Source organism: Callithrix jacchus, chromosome 9 (genome assembly GCF_049354715.1).
Source record: "Callithrix jacchus isolate 240 chromosome 9, calJac240_pri, whole genome shotgun sequence".
NCBI lineage: Eukaryota > Metazoa > Chordata > Mammalia > Primates > Cebidae > Callithrix > Callithrix jacchus.
Window position 1 is genome coordinate 23,920,273 of NC_133510.1, and position 19,195 is coordinate 23,939,467.

General features: G+C 39.5%; 1 protein-coding gene and 1 pseudogene across 3 annotated transcripts in view; both read right to left on the bottom strand.

Moving 5' to 3' along the window:
* PZP (PZP alpha-2-macroglobulin like) overlaps positions 1-13,879 on the bottom strand; it is a 71,814-nt gene extending 57,935 nt beyond the window's left edge. For all 3 annotated transcript variants that reach the window (XM_002752326.7, XM_009003572.5, XM_017975946.4), the window contains exons 1-10: positions 13,742-13,879; positions 9,382-9,565; positions 5,882-6,041; positions 5,672-5,724; positions 4,640-4,660; positions 4,200-4,368; positions 3,679-3,763; positions 1,150-1,261; positions 715-829; positions 467-576 (exon numbers count right to left, since the gene is read on the bottom strand). In XM_002752326.7, coding sequence (XP_002752372.4) covers positions 467-576; positions 715-829; positions 1,150-1,261; positions 3,679-3,763; positions 4,200-4,368; positions 4,640-4,660; positions 5,672-5,724; positions 5,882-6,041; positions 9,382-9,565; positions 13,742-13,824 — 1,092 coding nt within the window. In that variant the 5' untranslated portion in view covers positions 13,825-13,879. The remainder of the gene's footprint in view (positions 1-466; positions 577-714; positions 830-1,149; positions 1,262-3,678; positions 3,764-4,199; positions 4,369-4,639; positions 4,661-5,671; positions 5,725-5,881; positions 6,042-9,381; positions 9,566-13,741) is intronic.
* A 795-nt stretch (positions 13,880-14,674) lies between these two features.
* On the bottom strand, positions 14,675-16,014 carry LOC100411664 (ribonuclease inhibitor-like; annotated as a pseudogene).
* Between the last annotated feature and the right edge of the window lie 3,181 nt (positions 16,015-19,195).

Here is a 19,195-nt window from a genome sequence, read left to right on the forward strand (position 1 = left end):
AACATATAAACAATACAATAATAATACCTATGAAAGGTACACTATTTTAATACCTCTGCCTAAAATTAAACTTATTTACTTATGTCTAAAGAGAATAACAGATGAAAAAAGGACACAGACAGCCATAAATGTTATAAACTCTGAAACTTCTGATGCTGGCTGAGTCATGACAGAAATATCATTTATTCAAAACTAGATGAAAGAGGAAATCTGATATAACTAAGAACATTAAGTTAAGTATCTTTATTAGCTACATATGAAAAGAGATGTCTGATTCTCATAATAGTTTAGTGTGTGTCTGTACATTTCATCAGTGATATTTAGAAAGGAAAGTATTTCTCCTTGGTTTCATGGTTTTGGTCATATTAATTAACTGGTAATACTAACCAAATGTGGGCTGCAACACTGTGCCCTGGGCTTAGGTGCATCTGGACAGTTTGCTTACCTGTGAATTAAAATATCCTACCTGTCCAAAAAAGGGGATTCCTCGTCTAAAGTGTGAATCCACTTTCACGAATATGAGTTTGGATGCAACGTTTGTGATTTCACTGATCCCATTTGTAGTGACTACCACATCTAAAAAATATGAAGAGTCAGTACTTTTAGACATTACTTTATTTCTAAAATTTCTTTCCTACAAATGACCCTTATTTTGTTATAGGAAGTAAATTAAGGTTTATTGTTTTATTTCCCATATTCATTCAGTACTCACACCTGTTCCCTCTTCTCTGATCCTGGCTTCCACTCTGAGCTTCATTTCAAAGCCTGTGTTTTTAATCTGGAGCAGATTTGCTTGTACTTGTTGGGTGATGCAGCCATTGCTGTTGAGCTGAGAAAAATACCAAAACCAATAAATATCATACAGATTAAGACTAATAGTCGCTAAATCTACTGTTCTCTCTATAATGACAAGAAAACTTTTTTTTGTGGTAAGCATGTTAATTGACCTTCAATAACTCAATAACCTTCAATAATCTGCTTTGTAACCTCCAAAGTTAGTCATTCAAAGGACTAAGAACAGAAATTCCTTTTTTGGTTGTGGTTATTTTGGGATGAGCTTCTCCTGATACCCTATTTCTAGTTCATAAAATGGAGTCTCTCACTGTTTGTAAAAAGTGACAGCATTGAGAGAGAATACCACATACTAACCTGTTGACTGAATTCCTCACAGATTTCCTTGGGAGCACAATAAGAAACAGGAAAATATTTTCTACACAGGCTCACAGTCGCAAGTCCTGGGACAGGCTTCCCATAGGTGTATCTGGCATATGAGAAATAAATTAGGAATTGAGAAAAGCTATTTGCATTTTCCACTACCAGTCAGTTCCCTATGCATCTATCATCCATTAAAAATGGATAATACTTTGAAACTAGACTGCACTGTACCACCACATTTTCTTTGGAATTAATTTTTTTCCCATTTGTCTAGGTGCAGTGACTCATGCCTACAACCCCAATGCTTTGGGAAGCCAAGAAGAAGGATCGCTTGAGGCCAAAAGTTGCCGACTAGCATGCGTAACACAGCAGGACCCAGTCTCTACAACATTTAAAAAAAAAATTAGCTGGTATGGTGACACACACCTGCAGTCCTAGCTACTTAGGAGCTTTAGGTGGGAGATTCACATAAGCCCAGGAGTGTGAGGCTACAGTGAGCTAAGATTGCTCCACTGCACTCCAACCTGGGTGAGAGACTCTGTCACTTAAAACATGTTTTCTTTCTTTTAATCTATTTATCTTCTATCATTCTTTTTTATTTTGCTTTAATAATATCTAAGCTTATTCTGTATACCACGTGAACAAATTTAGATGACAAACTGAATAAAAATAAGTACATAATAACTAAGCAAATCTAACAGAAAATGCGCCCACATGAAAAAACAAGTGCACTTTTACACACACGCACAGAGAAGAGAGGGGAGAGAGGGAGAAAAAGAGGCCGAGGAACACCATGAGGCATGTAAAAACAAAATAATTTGTGGGGATATGTGTGTGCACGTGTTATATTAGTTCTTTCTCTCAGAAGATAGGTAATAGAATAATAAACAATATTTTGCTTGGGACATTAGTTTTCTTTTCTCTTTGCAAATGCCTCTGAAATCACTTTAAATAAAAAGATAGAATCAAAAGAGCTTTTTCTGAAACTCCTCTCCAAGATATAGACATCTGCAACAGGGCACTACCAAGTTAGACACATAACTCCTTGGCCATTGCTCTGAGGCTGAAATAAGGCAGAGGCCTAGGCATTTTGGTGTTTCTGGTATAGAATATCTAGGCCAGCGTATTTCTTTACCCTGCATGCTTTCTCTGGGACTGCTTGTAGGCAATCAGTTTGGCTTTTCCAGGTTAAAAGAAACTGTAAGAGGTATCTGTAATCACAGAGGGCAACAGTGGAAAGGAACCTCATGGGTCAAGTTCATGCCCTCTGTCTACCGCTTAAGGGATAGAGGTTCAGAGAAGCAGCAGAATGCTGAGTTAAAGCGGTAAGTTCTGGTGGGGGATGCACACTCATCACTGCTGATTCTGGGTCTAGTACCCTTCCTAATCATGACATCAGTCACTGGATCATTGATATTAGGTCTAAATCACTCCTATAAAATCCTAATTATTGGCTTTGCCCAGTAATTGTGACCTGTGAGCTTAAGGCTTCCCTGTCACATTTTTGGTCCATTGTATTAGCTCATCCTCTTTCCTCAATAGAGGATTAGTATTTATGGCACACATATGAAGAAAAGGAGAAAGTGAAATTGCCTGGAGTATAAAAATCTGAGGAGAGAGTATTTCAGGTTATTAAAAAATTTGTTCTATCACTGCACTATTTCTGGTTATTAAACAATTCTTCTTTGACAAAAGATCAACATAAAACATTCAATGTATCCTCTTAGAGTTGCCCAGAGGAAAGATGAGGCATAATTAATTCAATGTTCCATGAGGAAACAAGAAGGCAGATTTAGTAAGCAAGACATTTAGAGGCCAAATAATGATCTTCAGTGAAATGTCATTAAAAAAAGGAGGTTATAGATTTAAAACCTTTAAGATATTTATAGCTTCCTATGACTTTCTTCAAAGTATTAGAGCTAAAAACTACATAGGGGAGGAAATGGGGCAAAAAAAACCTGGCAAATTTTTAAAATAGGTGATAGGTACATGAAATTATATTTTAATACTCTGTTAATTTTTGCACATGATTGAAAATTTCCACTGTAGAGCATTTGGATAAAGAAGGTACTTAGGGGTCATAATATCCAAAACCTGTGTGTGAACAGCCAGCTTTATGAGACAATTGTTAGGAAAATTGAAGATACTTGATTTTAAACTTGGAAACAGTTTTGGAAAATTAATTTTGGTGTGATCATGGTAAGTGAAAAAATGTCTCTGTATTTTAGAGGTACATCCTACTGCATATAGAAGCAAATATCATGATCTTTGTGACTTAATCTTAAAATGTTAAAGCAAAATATGTAACAAAACAATGTGGAAAGATGTTTATCATTAAATCATAATTAAGGGTCTTTCTATTCTTTTGTGTATTTGAAAATTTTAATAATCATTAAACAAAGAGAAGCCAATGGAGCAATATTATGAAAGTGCAAAGGGAAAACAAATTTATAATTTTGTACCTACAAAACCACTCAGAATTGAGGCAAAATATAAAATTATAGATAAAACAATATAACTCACTTTCCACATACTGTTATGTTCACTTTTTCATCCATGATGCTGATTATCTTTGGCACCTGAATTTCGACCTCAAACTTGGAAAGCACTGTTAGTAGAGATAATATGAATAAAGAAGATGGTAAACATTTATTGGAAATACAAATAATTTCAGTGTATCAATAATTTTTCCCAAAGTGATACCCTGAATATTAGATTTATTTTTCAATGTGTCAACTTTAAGATGGTAAGGTTTATCAGTTCATGCAGAATCTAACTGACCTCTTGAGCACAGCAGATCTCAGTGACACTAACAAATGATGGTGGTTTCACTGAAACAAGAAGTTTCATACTTGGCAAAGCATAATTTGCTACTGAAAATCAGCAAATTCAGTAGCTGATTAGCTAAACCTAATAGTCTTCAAAGCAGGTATGTTTGACTCTACTGCAAGTTCAACATACCTACGGGAAATTCAAGGGATCTAAGTGAGCTCACACTCTAGCAATCAAAACATCATGCCTTTTTCATCTTCCATAATCCATACCAAATTCCTCCACGGCGAAGGGATGCTCTATCCTTCCACCTGATTCTGTGTGTACCACCACCTTGTAGGAGCCCTGAATGGGTTCTGATGAGAGGGGAAATGACAATTGATTGAGGCCACCCTCTAGCTTGAGACTCTGCCATTGTGCAACTCGATTTCTTCTTGGATTCTGAAGGTAAACAAGAAGCATGGGGAGTAATAATTTAGTCATAATAGTCCTTGAGCATCTCAAATGATTTTTAGAGTGATAATTGGAATTGCCTCAGGAAAGATAAACACAGAAGGAAGAGAAAAACAAAAACAATCAACCTGACAACTGGGAATAGGAGGAATGCAGATCTGGAAGCTTTTAGAGTAGTTCGTCTATCTGAAATATTATCAGAACCTCCTGCTCTCTAAAAGTACTAATTTCCTTATAAGATACTTTTTCTGATACTTACCTCAATGTATATCAGTGGAATCTATATGATAAAAGGAAAGAAGATACGTGATTAGAATTCCAGCAAAGGCTACAATTTCAGACTTGTGATCAAACAACTTACTGAGGAAGAATCCTATCTGTAGCAAAATTTAACAAGAAACATCACAGAATTGAAAAAAAATCTCAGGAAAATTATTCAATAGTTCCAGGATGAGCATAAACAATATATTCCACAATTATTATGTGCTACTATTTTTCTGAAAATTATTATTGGTGAATGATATTATTGACCCTGAAAATTATTATTGGTGAATGATATTATTGAATCTTTATGTATGAATATAATTTGGATACTAAAATTCTCCTAGTGAATAGTGTGACCAACTGATGGCTTTCACAAATTAAGAAATAAATATTAATAGAGTTATATGTCATTATGGTTTAAATCTAACAGAAAGATAATTCCCAGAATTATTTGATTGAAAGTAAACCAAGGATATTTCTTCTAATTTTAACATTGTCTGTTTTCTATCTATTAAAAGCAGCTTTGTTCCTTTGCGTTAATATTGAAGGTGAGTTGAAAAGAGGGAAATTCAATAAGCATAAAAAATCTTTGTGTATAATAGATGCTATACTATGTGTATAGATTGTGTAATAAAATTATAATATATTCTATTGTGTATACCTATATATTCAGAAAAGTATAATTCTTTGTTGCTTTTTTAATCATAAATTCATTGAAAGTATGAATATGAATAGCACCTCTTTTATGCTTCTTCATTATTCTTAATGCAGTGTGTTCAGAGCAATACGTGTCTCTATTGCCAGACTGATTAACTACTGTTGTAAGAGAAAGAACTTCCTCATCTGTTGTCCCTCAATTTTGTGTTGTATAAGACTGCAAATCTGTGCTGGGGCTGGAGCAAGTTCAAAAGCAAGTGTCTTTCATCCTCTTGCTTTTTTGTACCTTTCTACCTCACTCTGGATGAGTTTTCCCACTCTACCTGCTCTCCCCACCACCTGATCCAAACTATAGATATTGGATGCTTACCAGTTCATTTTGAGGGTGAAAATTTTCATCCACAGAGACAATGCGGAATCTTACTGAAAAAGTAGTTATCTGATAAGATTCAGACACAACAAAGCAGGTAATTTGGGTAATAAGACAGAAGGCTATGGGGCTAGGATAATGGAGACTTTGGAGGCTCAGGTGGCCCTTCTGTCTCAGTGTTGACCCAACTGGTGGAATTTCCCTACATACCTGTCTGTCCTGGTTTATAGATGGGTTTGTCTGTCTGGACAAAGACCAAACTTTGGGCGTTCTTTAGCAGAACTGTGTTCCTCTTCCTGAAGTCTTGTGTAGGCCCCTTTATCTGGATGCTAAGGAATGCCACCTCTGATGAGGCTGAGATCCTTGGGAGCTAAAAAGCAAAGGAGCTTTTACTACTGAGGAACTGTGCAGTCTTCTTCCTCTGCATTTTTCAGTCATTGTTGTTTCCTATCTCTCCTTCAGCTTCCGCAAAGAGCAGGAAGGTATGACTATTTCTCCAGACACAAGAGTGGAGCTATTAACATGAGATAGAGGAACTGTATCAGTAAAAGCAGCCATCAGTAGAACCCAGATCTCCATGGAGTTCACCTAGAGCTCTACTTATTAAATTACATGCCTTTTAACTGAGTATATATACTCAGAAGAAATGGAGAGAAGCATCTTTGAAAAAATATGGAAGAGCATAGAAGCTGAGTATTCCAAGTTAGCAACTTTAAAGAGGTACTAGAGGGAATCCTTCCCAAATCATTTTACGAGACCAACATCATTCTGATACCAAAATGCGGCAGAGACCCAACAAGAAAAGAAAACTTCAGGCCAATATCCATGATAAACATAGATGCAAAAATCTTCAATAAAATATTGGCAAGCCAATTGCAACAGCAAATCAAAAAACTTATTCATCATGATCAAGTAGGATTCATCCCGGGGATGCAAGGCTGGTTCAACATACGCAAGTCTATCAACGTAATTCACCACATAAACAGAACCAAAAACAAAAACCACATGATTATCTCAATTGACGCAGAGAAGGGATTTGACAAAATTCAACAGCCCTTTATGCTAAAAACCCTCAATAAACTCGGTATCGATGGAACGTATCTCAAAGTAATAAAAGCTATTTATGACAAACCAACAGCCAATATCATACTGAATGGGCAAAAACTGGAAGCATTCCCTTTGAAATCTGGCACTAGACAAGGATGCCCTCTTTCACCACTCCTATTCAATATAGTACTGGAAGTTCTAGCCAGAGCAATCAGGCAAGAAAAAGAAATAAAGGGTATTCAAATTGGAAAGGTGGAAGCCAAACTGTCTCTATTTGCAAGCGACATGATAGTATACCTAGAAGACCCCATCGGGATCTTCTCAGCCTCAGCCCCAAAACTCCTGAAACTGATAAGTAACTTCAGCAAAGTCTCAGGATATAAAATCAATGTGCAAAAATCACAAGCATTCGTCTACACCAATAACAGACTTAAAGAAAGCCAAATCAAGAACGAACTGCCATTCACAATTGCTACAAAAAGAATAAAATACCTTGGAATACAACTCACAAGGAACGTAAGGGACCTCTTCAAGGAGAACTACAAACCACTGCTCAACGAAATCAGAGAGGACACAAACAGATCGAGAAACATTCCATGTTCATGGTTAGGCAGAATTAATATCGTGAAAATGGCTATACTGCCGAAAATAATTTACAGAATCAATGCTCTCCCCATCAAGCTACCATTGACTTTCTTCACGGAACTGGAAAAAACCACCATGAGCTTCATATGGAACCAAAAGAGAGCCCGCATAGCCAAGTCAATTCTAAGCAAAAAGAACACAGCGGGGGGCATCACACTACCGGATTTCAAACTATACTACAAGCCTACAGTAATCAAAACAGCATGGTACTGGTACCAAAACAGAGATATAGAACAATGGAACAAAACAGAGGCACCAGAGGCAACACAACATATCTACAACTATACAATCTTTGATAAACCTGACAAAAACAAGCAATGGGGAAAGGATTCCCTGTTTAATAAATGGTGTTGGGAAAACTGGCTAGCCATGTGCAGAAAGCAGAAACTGGACCCCTTCCTGACACCTTACACTAAAATTAACTCCAGATGGATTAAAGACTTAAACATAAGACCTGGCACCATAAAAACCCTAGAAGGAAATCTAGGCAAAACTATCCAGGACATAGGAGTAGGCAAGGACTTCATGAACAAAACACCAAAAGCATTGGCAACAAAAGCCAAATTAGACAAATGGGACCTAATGAAACTCCACAGCTTCTGCATGGCAAAAGAAACAGTCACTAGAGTGAATCGGCAACCAACAGAATGGGAAAAAATTTTTGCAGTTTACCCATCTGACAAAGGGCTGATATCCAGAATTTACAAAGAACTCAAACAGATTTACAGGAAAAAAACAAGCCCATTCAAAAGTGGGCAAAGGATATGAACAGACACTTTACGAAAGAAGACATATATGAGGCCAACAATCATATGAAAAAATGCTCATCGTCACTGGTCATCAGAGAGATGCAAATCAAAACCACATTGAGATACCATCTCACGCCAGTTAGAATGGCGATCATTAAAAAATCTGGAGACAACAGAGGCTGGAGAGGGGGTGGAGAAAAAGGAACACTTTTACACTGTTGGTGGGAGTGTAAATTAGTTCAACCATTGTGGAAGACAGTGTGGCGATTCCTCAAGGCCTTAGAAATAGAAATTCCATTTGACCCAGCAATCCCATTACTGGGTATATATCCAAAAGACTATAAATTGTTCTACTATAAGGATACACGAATGTTCATTGCAGCACTGTTTACAATAGCAAAGACCTGGAATCAACCCAAATGCCCACTGATAATAGACTGGATTGGGAAAATGTGGCACATATACACCATGGAATATTATGCAGCAATCAGAAATGATGAGTTTGTGTTGTTTGTAGGGACATGGATGAACCTGGAGAACATCATCCTCAGCAAACTGACACAAGAACAGAAAATGAAACACCGCATATTCTCACTCATAGGCGGGTGATGAAAAATGAGAACACATGGACACAGAAAGGGGAGTACTAAACACTGGGGTCTATAGGGGGGAAAAGGGGAGGGCCAGTGGGAGGGGGAGGTGGGGAGGGATAGCCTGGGGAGAAATGCCAAACGTGGGTGAAGGGGAAAAGGAAAGCAAAGCACACTGCCACGTGTATACCTACGCAACTGTCTTACATGCTCTGCTCATGTACCCCAAAACCTAAAATCTAATAAAAAATTAAAAAAAAAAGAGGTACTAAGTGTTTGCTTAGAGTATCCTGCATGCACAAAAATTTATGTTGCATGCAAAACTTTTTTAATCACAAAATTTTCATCTGATCTATTTCTGGGCAATATCTGGCCCCATCCTTAAAGAGACACTTACAATCAAGACTAGAAAACTCCTCTATGTCACAAAATCTTTTGTGGGCAACAGGATTATTATTTAGGAACAAAATTAAGAAATGTATTTCTTCCTTATTCTGGTAAAAGAAAAATGCTTTGTTCCTTAATAGTTGAAAGTTTACTACTTTTAGTCATTTCTGAAGTCCTAACTACATTCTTAAAGTCATTCCTTGGGATTGCACACCAGAACTGCTCACCATGACATATAGAACTCAATAAAACGTATCAAACAGAGACTGCCTGCTGGCACTGTAGCACTCACAGTGAAGGAGACACATTGGAATAAGTCCTTCTCCGCCACCAGGTCAGTGAAGAGGCTCCTGTTTCCCCTGGCAGACTCCAATGAAGCACTTAGAGTCACTGTCTCATTTAGGTGGCTCAGAAGGACACAGCCCTTCTCAGGGGTCTCAGTGTGGAGCAGGGAGGGGACCAGCACCATGTACTGCCTGGGAAAAGAAGAAGCCTCGCTTAGAGAAAAACTGATGATAGTAAGCATTTTCATCCATAAGTGTGTTTTCATAACAATATGTATGAATTGCTGCAATCAGCTTTATTCTAAAAGTCAATGAACTAAGAACAATACGATGGTGTTTCTGTCACAGATCAGCACAAGAATTATATCTTTTACTCATCGGTCATGCCTCACCACACAATCTGGAGCCACAAAACACTGGAGAGTGCTTTCCAAGATGTGACAGTTTCACAGGTATTCCTTGCTTTAAAGAGCAATCTGAACTCTTTAAACTTCAGCTTTGAACTTTAAAAAGTTTCTGAATTCTTGAATACATAGCCATCAAAGTACGTGGATACGCAGACACACCCACACATATAATAAATTGGGAGTGATTATTCATTTTAAAAAAGAATTACTTTAAAATTTGTCTAGATAAACATCACTTTGGAATGAACACCATGACTAGCTTTACACAAATTCAACTGAAAGAGCTTCAGTAAGCATATACCATTACCCGAAATAACACATGCGTATATTGCAAAATCATTTTCAGCAACACTGAAAAAAAGTATTTGCTGCTTCTCTGAGGCTTCTCAGATACAGCTCAGTCAAAATCAATATTGTATCAACAAGTTTGAAAATTTTGTCAATTATTTACATGCACAACTCCCCCCCCACACACACTATACAAACACAGACTGTATTTTGTTATCATTTCCCTTTATGCCCAATTTGTTGGGGTAATCAACATTAATAACTTAATATTAATATGTCCAAATAGATTATTGTTTCAGAATCACATGCGTGAATAAGTTATCTTTTAAATTAAAAAAAAAAAACAGGCTCAGGCTGACAGCAGAACAGTGGCTTACACCTATGATCCCAGCACTTTGGGAGGCTGAATCAGGAGAGTCACTTGAGGCCAGGAGTTTGAGAACAGCCTCGGCAAAACTGTGAGATGCCCATCACTACAAAAAATAAAGATAAAAAATTTAGCCAGGTGTGGTCATGTCATGGTGCATGCCTGTAGTCCCAGCTTCTCAGGAGGCTGAGGCAGAAGGGTCATTTAAGCCCAGGAGGTCAAGGCTACTATGAGCTATGTGATTGCACCACTGCGCTGCAGCCTGGGTGACAGAGTGAGATTCTGTCTTTTAAAAAAAGAAAAAAAAGTTTATATAAGTACTATGAGTGCATATTATTTTGAAAAGTCTTTTCTTTTTTATTTAAATTGTTGAATGTTTTCAACTTTTCAGGGGCACGGGCAGTTTCTTGTGTAAGCCTTATATTCTTGCCTTAGCTTTATTGATGAGTGTCCTTTGACTCTAATGCCCTCCGCTCATAGCTTCTGGTCACTTTCCATAAGCATCGACCTCAATATAACCTCTCCACACTTTGAACTCTCATGGGCTGAAAGAGAATATATTTTTGTTGGTGCTGTTTTTGAGTATCTGCCACACAAGGGGAATTGTTAAGCAGTCTCTGTACTGAGCCATTTAATCTTCCCAGCAATGCTGTAAGGTACAGGCATGACACAATCATCTATGTTCGTGGAAGCTAACACATGAGATCCTCATCAGTCCCCAAAACTGGAATACATAACAGAAGGATAAAATCCCTGGCCCCATGCCAAATCAGTATATCATGCATAAAATGTGAATCCTCAAAGCTTTAATGATTCCAGGATTAATGAATGATGCAACATCTGCAGGGTTAAGCCATTTCTAGAGTAAATTCGCAAGTAAAAACTATTATTTTCTTATATTATTTTACTAGCCTTACCTTCCCATTGCCAACATAAACTCTTACATTTTAAATTGTTTTCTGGACAGGCACTTTGACACAAGAAACCTATTGTTACTTTACAAAATTAATAGGTGTGAGACTAGGAGGTGAGAATCTAAAGATAATTGAGTTGTGGAATCTGGAACTCAAATTTGGTCCTCTCATCCTCCACATAGTCTGCTCCAGCACATCAATCTTACTACATGTGTTTTAATGTGTCCCTGGGCAAAACTATCTGCCATGAATCTCTAGAGCCACTCTTAAATCATTAAAGTTTCAGATTATTTTACTGTATGAGTGGTAAGGTTTTGTTTTCTAACAGAGATGCTGAGGGCAGTTAAATAACTTGCCCATCCTCATTCAGCTAGTTCCTTTCATCTAATCTTTTTCTAGTATCTGGATGATTCCGATCCCCTGATCACTGCTCTTTTAAGGATGTGATAAACGATAAAAATTTATCATATTTTACCTCCCCATCCAAAAATTTTTTCATTGGTTCTTTGATCCCAAGAAGAAGGCATATACGCATATTTTTTTATTTAATATATATAATTTTTATTTAATACTACTTTTATTCTTATAAATTATAAGCCCAAATGATATCACAATTCAAAATTAATTCCACATATATTTGATATTTTAAAGAACTATTTTATATGAGTTCAGTTAATATTTATTTAATAATTATTGAAATTGGAACAAACCCCTCTTGACAAACTCGCCCAAGATTTCACTGGTAGTGAGCAGCTTAAATGTTTTAATACATTACTCAATCATGAGTGTTTGCATTTTAAATATTTGCCTTTTTAGCAGGGATTAAATTTAGCAAATATTAAACCAATAACTTTTAATTTTCTCTTTCTCATTTTATTCTGGTGAAACCTCCATCTCTCTGAAGCTTACTGCCCCAAGGCAGCAGAGAACAGCTATTGGGTCTCTTCGGCAATCTCTCTCATTTATCACATCAGGGGTTAATTCTGGAGCAATAAGGTTAAGTTTTCTCTCTACACCCCTTATGCTTGTGATAAGTAGGGCATGAGACTTGTTCTTCTTTGTTCAGTGGTGGACACAACGTGAAAGGTTGGTTTCAGTGGTAACATGGTGCTATGTAGTATGGGACTGCATCCAAAACCACAAATTGCTTTTTGTGGTTTTTGTGGCTTTTTGGGTTTCTGACCCAATACATGCCACTGGCTTTATCCATTCAGTCTGCTCTCAGAAAGCAAAATAACCACGACATATTCCCAAATGCTTTCTGGAAGCAGGAAGTGGTAGCGCCCACAGCTGCAAATGAGGTAGAGGGATAGTGGGGGAGAAATGTACCCCTTCTGATTGCCAGAAAATTGTGCATGAAAAGACTGAGGAAAGCAGGAGAGTTACTGGATTGAAGTCCTAATTTTTGCTTTCTCCACTTTGACCTGAAGAGGGCTCATTGTGTTACATGAATAAGGGTAACACACAGGGCAGAGGAACCCCTTATCCCTTTCCCCAAGTGGGACTCTGAAGACTTCCCTGTATCAATCTGGAATATAGGAGACACGGTAGGCATCTCGAAGTGCAGTGTGGATATGCAAGAAGTAGAGAAAAAAAGCCATAATATTGCAGGCAGGATGCATTGGAAAGGTCGGAATTCTTTGGGTTATGAAACAGATGGAGTGAGTCAGTTAGAGAGGAGTGTGGAATCCTGACCACACGAGAGAAATCGGATGGCTAAACTCCAGCAGAGCATGCTAGAGGGTATGAAGAAGTCAGACTGACAGTAGTCATGGAGGACGGAGAACTTTGAGACCAAGGACTCTGACACTTTTTTCTGTCAAGAGATAATGGAGACCACAAGCCTCTACACACTATGGAAAAGAGAAACTGGGGAGGGGGGAAAAGAAGTCTCACAATTATTGAATTTTACCAATTTACAACTATGTAGGATTAAAATTATCCCCCCCTCCCACATTAATCCCCCACTGGGGGCTGTTGGTGAAGACTTGATACATGGTTGAAAAATAAAGGAGCTGTACTTTCTGGATATATACGGCCTACAATACATGTTAAATTGCACCTCACTATATATTTTGAATATCTTTACACTCAATGCCTTCCGTCCAACAGAACAGTTCTGTGAAGGTGGGACCTAAGCTTTTAGTGTTTTATCTAATCGTGCTTCCTAGTGACTACTTGTATTTATGACTCTGATTGGCCCAATGTAGAAAAATGATTTCAAGAGTAGGGGACAAATGAAAGATAAACAAGGGATTAACTGAAATAATTTCTTATGTTTGGAAAGTATCCTACTGAGTGGAAAGGTTGCATTTACAAAGGAAGGCAAAGCAAAGACATAAGGGAGTGACTGAAATGCACTCTGGAAGAAAGGGCCTTGAGTGAGACTTACGGTTCTGCAGAGTCTGAGTCATTGGCAGAAAGCAGGAGAAGAAGTAGCATGAGACATAAATGGAGACGTCTGTCTTTCCCCATTGTGAGGGATAAATCTCACGGTTGTGCCCAGCTCTCTGCCCTCAGCCTCATCCCTGAGACCAGCCAAGTTTACCAGGCTTTTATGTGACCACTATGTGCAAACAAGCCCCACCCCAAGGCCTCTGAATAGAGTTCAGAATTGAGCACAGATTCCCTAAAAGGGTCATTACTCTCAGTGGTTGCCTCATTTTTCTCAAGGTTAAATTCTGACAGTTGTTGAGGCATGTCTGGAGGATAAAATTCATATTCCATTTAGATTGAGCTTTAACAGCAAATCTCCTGATGAGGAACCTTCAACCTACCTTTCTCCATCTCTTTCAAAATCCTGCTTGTAAAAGCAGGTGACAAAGGACGCTGACAAAAAATGTCTTGTGACATGTTACCATGATAGGAACTCAGGCATTGCAGATTCATTTCTGGGATTGAGTGAGTTGTAACTAGATCATAGTTTTGGGTTTTTTTTTTTGTTTTTTTTTTTTAGCAGTTGATTGAGTACATGGTCAAGGAAGAAAATAATACAAAATAAGGATTTCTAGAGTAGAGGATAAATGAAAGATAAAATAGAAAAAAGACGAAAGAGGTTTTAGAAAGGGGTTCTCAGAGATCACCCTTGTCTATTTCACAGCGTCGATCTGATCAGATTCTTAGTTGCTCCTATGTGTCCTTTTTTTTTTTTTTTTTGCCAAGAAAGTGTTTTAATTATAAAGTGTCCAAAATACACTAGCAGAAACAAGCTGATCTGAGCGTTTCTCTTCAAATCTAGGATACTCAGGGTGAAAGCCCAGGGGCGCCTCAAGGCCGGGCTGTCCAGGGAGAGCGGGTCTCAGGAGCCTGGCGGGCAGGAAGCAGTTTAGGAGATGACCCTCAGGGATGACTTCTCCTTCTCCAGGGCCTGCAGCCGGTTCTCCATCTCCAAAGACCAGTAGATGTCGTACCGGATCAGCTGCTCTAGGAGGCAGGTCGGCTGCCGCAGGCACTCCATCAGCTGCAGGACACCCGCGTCCCCCAGGCAGCTGTTGTTGAGGTCCAGCTCGTGCAGGCTGTGGTTGGCAAACAGGGTTGCGGCGAGGCTGCCGCAGCTCCTGTCACTCACGTCACAGTCCCCCAGCCAGAGTGACCGCAGCACGGAGCCAGGCTGGCCCAGGCCCTGGCAGAGCTCCCGCACGCCTGCGTCCCCCAGCCTGTTGTCGCTTATTTGCAGCTCCAGGAGAAACTTATTCTGGGCCAGCACTGAGCTGAAGTGGGAGCAGCAGGCAGCTGTGAGGCTGCAGGACTTCACCCACAGAGACTCCAGCTGGCAGCCAGGCTCCAGCAGGCTCTCACACAGCACCCGGCGCCCTTGTCCCCAAGCTTGTTGCCAGCCAGGCTGAGCTCCTTCAGGCTGTCCTTGGCCCTGAGGACACGGCACAGGTCCCTGCAGCTCTTGGCGGTGAGGCCAAGATCCACAGGGTCCTGATCCTGGAGCTGGGGTGCAGCAGCCCATGTCGCCCAGCCTGTTGTTGCCCAGGGCCAGCTCCCGCGGGAGGCCTTGGAGGCCAAGATGCTGCAAAAGTCCCTGCAGTTGTCCGAGGTGGCACCGCAGCTCTCCAGCTTGAGCGTCTCCAGCCGGCAGGGGGAGTCCTTCAGGCCCTGGCGCAGCGCGTGGACGCCGGCTTCATCGATGTCGTTGTTGCTGGCGGTGAGCTCCTTGAAGTCCGGCTTGGCCCTGAGCGCCGAGGCCAGGGGCTTGCAGCTGGCAGATGAGAGCCTGAAGTACTCCCGCTGCAGCTTTTCCAGGCGGCACTGGGGGTCCAGGAGTCCCTCGCAGAGCAGCTGCAGGCCCGCATCCCCCAAGGGGTTGTCGCTGAGGTGCAGCTCTTGCAGGGTGGGCACGGAGCGCAGTGTGCCAGACAGGACCCCGCAGCCGGCCCCAGTCAGGTAGCAGTTCTGGAAGCTCAGCTTCTGGATCTTGCAGGAGGGGCTCTGCAGAGCCTGGAGCACGCGGTGCACGCCAGCATCGCCCAGCTAGTTGCTGCGCAGGTTGAGCTCCGTCAGCTCAGGGTTGGCCTGGAGTGCAGAGCTCATGTCTGTGAGGCCGCAGTCGTCCAGCCTGACAGCCTGGCACCGCTGGAGCAGGGGGAGCAGCTCGGCCCACCTAGCGTCGCTCAGCTCCTCACACTGGATGTCCAGGCACTGCATGTCCACACTCATGGCGGAGGTGGGGAGTGGCCTCAGGACGGCTGGCGAAAGGTCGTGGTCCTGGAGACCGAGAGCTCGACGGCCGACTTTCTTCTCGAGCGTGAGGAACGGGATGAATGAGTCGACAGCTCCAGCCACCAGAGTCAGTGGCACTCTAACATTTGAGTCCCTTAAACCATGTCATTCACTTCATCTGCGAATTTTTTTTTTTTTTTGAGCCACACTGTGTGTTACTATTCTGGTGATGAAAACACAGGGTTAAACAGAATATTCAGTATCCATGCTCTTATAGAACTTGTAGCAGAATGATGATCACAGATAAACCAGCAGCAGATTTAATGCCATCCGAGACTGCAGACATTGGTGTGTCTATTCACATACTACTCTGCTTGAAACTTTTTAAAACTCAACTTACTTTCTGCTTCTCCATATTTCAGCCTAAGCATCCCTTCTTTGGAGCGCTAATCCCTGGCCACACTACTTAAAGTAAATTCCTTCCTATTAGTTTTTATTTCACATCTTTGCTTCCTTCGTCACATTATCATAGAATGAAATAATTTGTTTTACATTATGAAATCTTTTATATATACACTCACACATATAGAGAACAAGATAAAAACACACGTAACTCAGATGCACCCAACCTTAATAAAATTAAACACTTGCCACATTTGTTTAAGGTCATTTCTTCTTAAGAAATGAAGCATGACAACGGTAGGGCTTTTTTGGAATTTGTCTAGCAGGTTTTCCAGTTTTTAACAGATCCCCCCACCCTTAAAAAGAAGTAAAGCAGGACAAATACGGTTGTAGTTTCCTTTGTAATTCTCTTCAATCTCATTTCCCTCCCAATGTTGTGGGATTAGGACATTGACATGTATTCTTCAAGATATGTTTCTATGTTCTTAATCCATATTTATGGAAATAACATATAGCATAATTTTGTATTATATATATAAGTGGTATGTACATATTGCAAAATTTGTTACTATTATGTTTTTAAGACTTATTAACGTTGATAATGAGAATATAATTTATTACTTTTAATGACCATCTACATGACACTCGATGAATGTAGCAAAACCTGTTATTTTATTCCCTTAGTGCTGGATTTTAGATTCTCCATAGTTTTTTCAACATTACAAACAATATTGCTACAAATATGGTACATCTACCTAAGCATATTTACAAGAGTTTCTCTAGGGTATACAGCAGAGATGGGGTTATAGGCTCTATATGTATGTGTTTCTTGAAATCTACCAGATATTGGTAAATTGCTCTTCAAAGTGGTACAAGGATTTCAATACCCATCTGCAGTGTGGGATATTTTCAGTTTATTTTATCTTTACTATCAGTTTACTTTGCTAGGCATTTTACTTTTTGTCAGTCTGATGGGTGAAGCAGTATCTTGCCTTAATTTTCGTTTTTAATGACTTTACACATCCTTTCATATGTTTATGGACCATTTGAATTATACCTTCAGTTTGATATCACAATATGCGAAGGGTCTGTCAGGAATTTCTCCTTGCTCCAGTTTGGAGAGCTCTGGCCTCTAGGTGCTACCATTTTATTTACTAAAGACTTTAAAATGTGCTTCTAAATCTCTCAGCCAAATATTCTGGAGCCGTTAAATACCCTAAGGGGAAAGGGCCCTCAAAACACAGAATTGCCCCTCTGGGTTGCTATGTTGCTTCTGAACTTTGGATTCATAATTATTCACAGTCTTTGCTTTTCAATACCTCCAGTGAGTATACATGTAACCAATCATTTTTAGTTTAAGTAGGAAGTTTGGTCTCAATTACCTTGTGTATCATTACTGGAAAGGAAAGTCCTAAGTATGTATTTTTATTTTACAAAAATAGTATTGTGACATAGACCTTGCCTGTTTCTTACTCTTTTTGGTCATTGCTAGTTTTAAAACATTCTCCCGTGTTTATACGTATGTATCTTATTAATTGCATTTTATTGCAGTATAGCTCTCTTTGGTGATCACCTACCACATTTAATGTTTCCACTCTCCTAATAATAAAAACAAGATTGTCTCTATTGTCCTGCATTATCAAATACTGCTTTGATAAATATCTTTTTACATATACCCTTTGAGACAGATAAATCCTCTTGCAAGACATGTACACAGGAGTGAGAATGCTGTTTCAGAGGCATGTAGTTCAGTGACTAGTGACAAATAACTCTCCAGAATGGTTACATCACACTGCAATTCTACCAGTAGTGCATGAGGATTTTCTTTTTTTTCTTTTTTATTGCATTTTAGGTTTTGAGGTATATGTGCAGATCATGCAAGATAGTTGCATAGGTACCCACATGGCAGTGTGTTTTGCTGCCATCTTCCCCTTCACCCACATTTGGCATTTCTCCCCCCGCTGTCCCTCCCCTATTCCCCCCAGTAGACCCCAATGTGTAGTACTCCGTTCCCTGTGTCCATGTGTTCTCTTTTTTCATCACCCGCCTATAAGCGAGAATATGCGGTATTTCATTTTCTGTTCTTGTGTCAGTTTGCTGAGAATGATGTTCTCCAAATTCATCCATGTCCCTACAAAGGACACAAACTCATCCTTTTTGATTGCTGCATAATATTCCATGGTGTATATGTGCCACATTTTCCCAATCCAGTCTATTGTGGATGGGCATTTGGGTTGGTTCCAGGTCTTTGCTATTGTAAACAGTGCTGTAATGAACATTCATGTGCATGTGTCCTTATAATAGAATGATTTATAGTCCTTTTGATATATACCCAGTAATGGGATTGCTGGGTCAAATGGAATTTCTATTTCTAAGGCCTTGAGAAATTGCCACACTGTCTTCCACAATGGTTGAACTAATTTACACTCCCACCAACAGTGTAAAAGTGTTCCTTTTTCTCCACATCCTCTCGAGCATCTGTTGTCTCCAGATTTTTTAATAATCACCATTCTAACTGGCGTGAGATGGTATCTCACTGTGGTTTTGATTTGTATCTCTCTGATGACCAGTGATGATGCAATATGTTCAGATGGCAGTTATTTGATGTCTCACTAAAATATTTTTCTCTGCTTTGTGTTGACTTTACAGTCGTGTTAACTTTTTGAATGTTATTTTTTAAATATTTCCTTATCTTTTGGTTATACAAGTGTAACTGAGTATTACTTCTTGGCCATAAAACACTATTTAGTCAATTAACCAGTGGCAACTCTTGCTT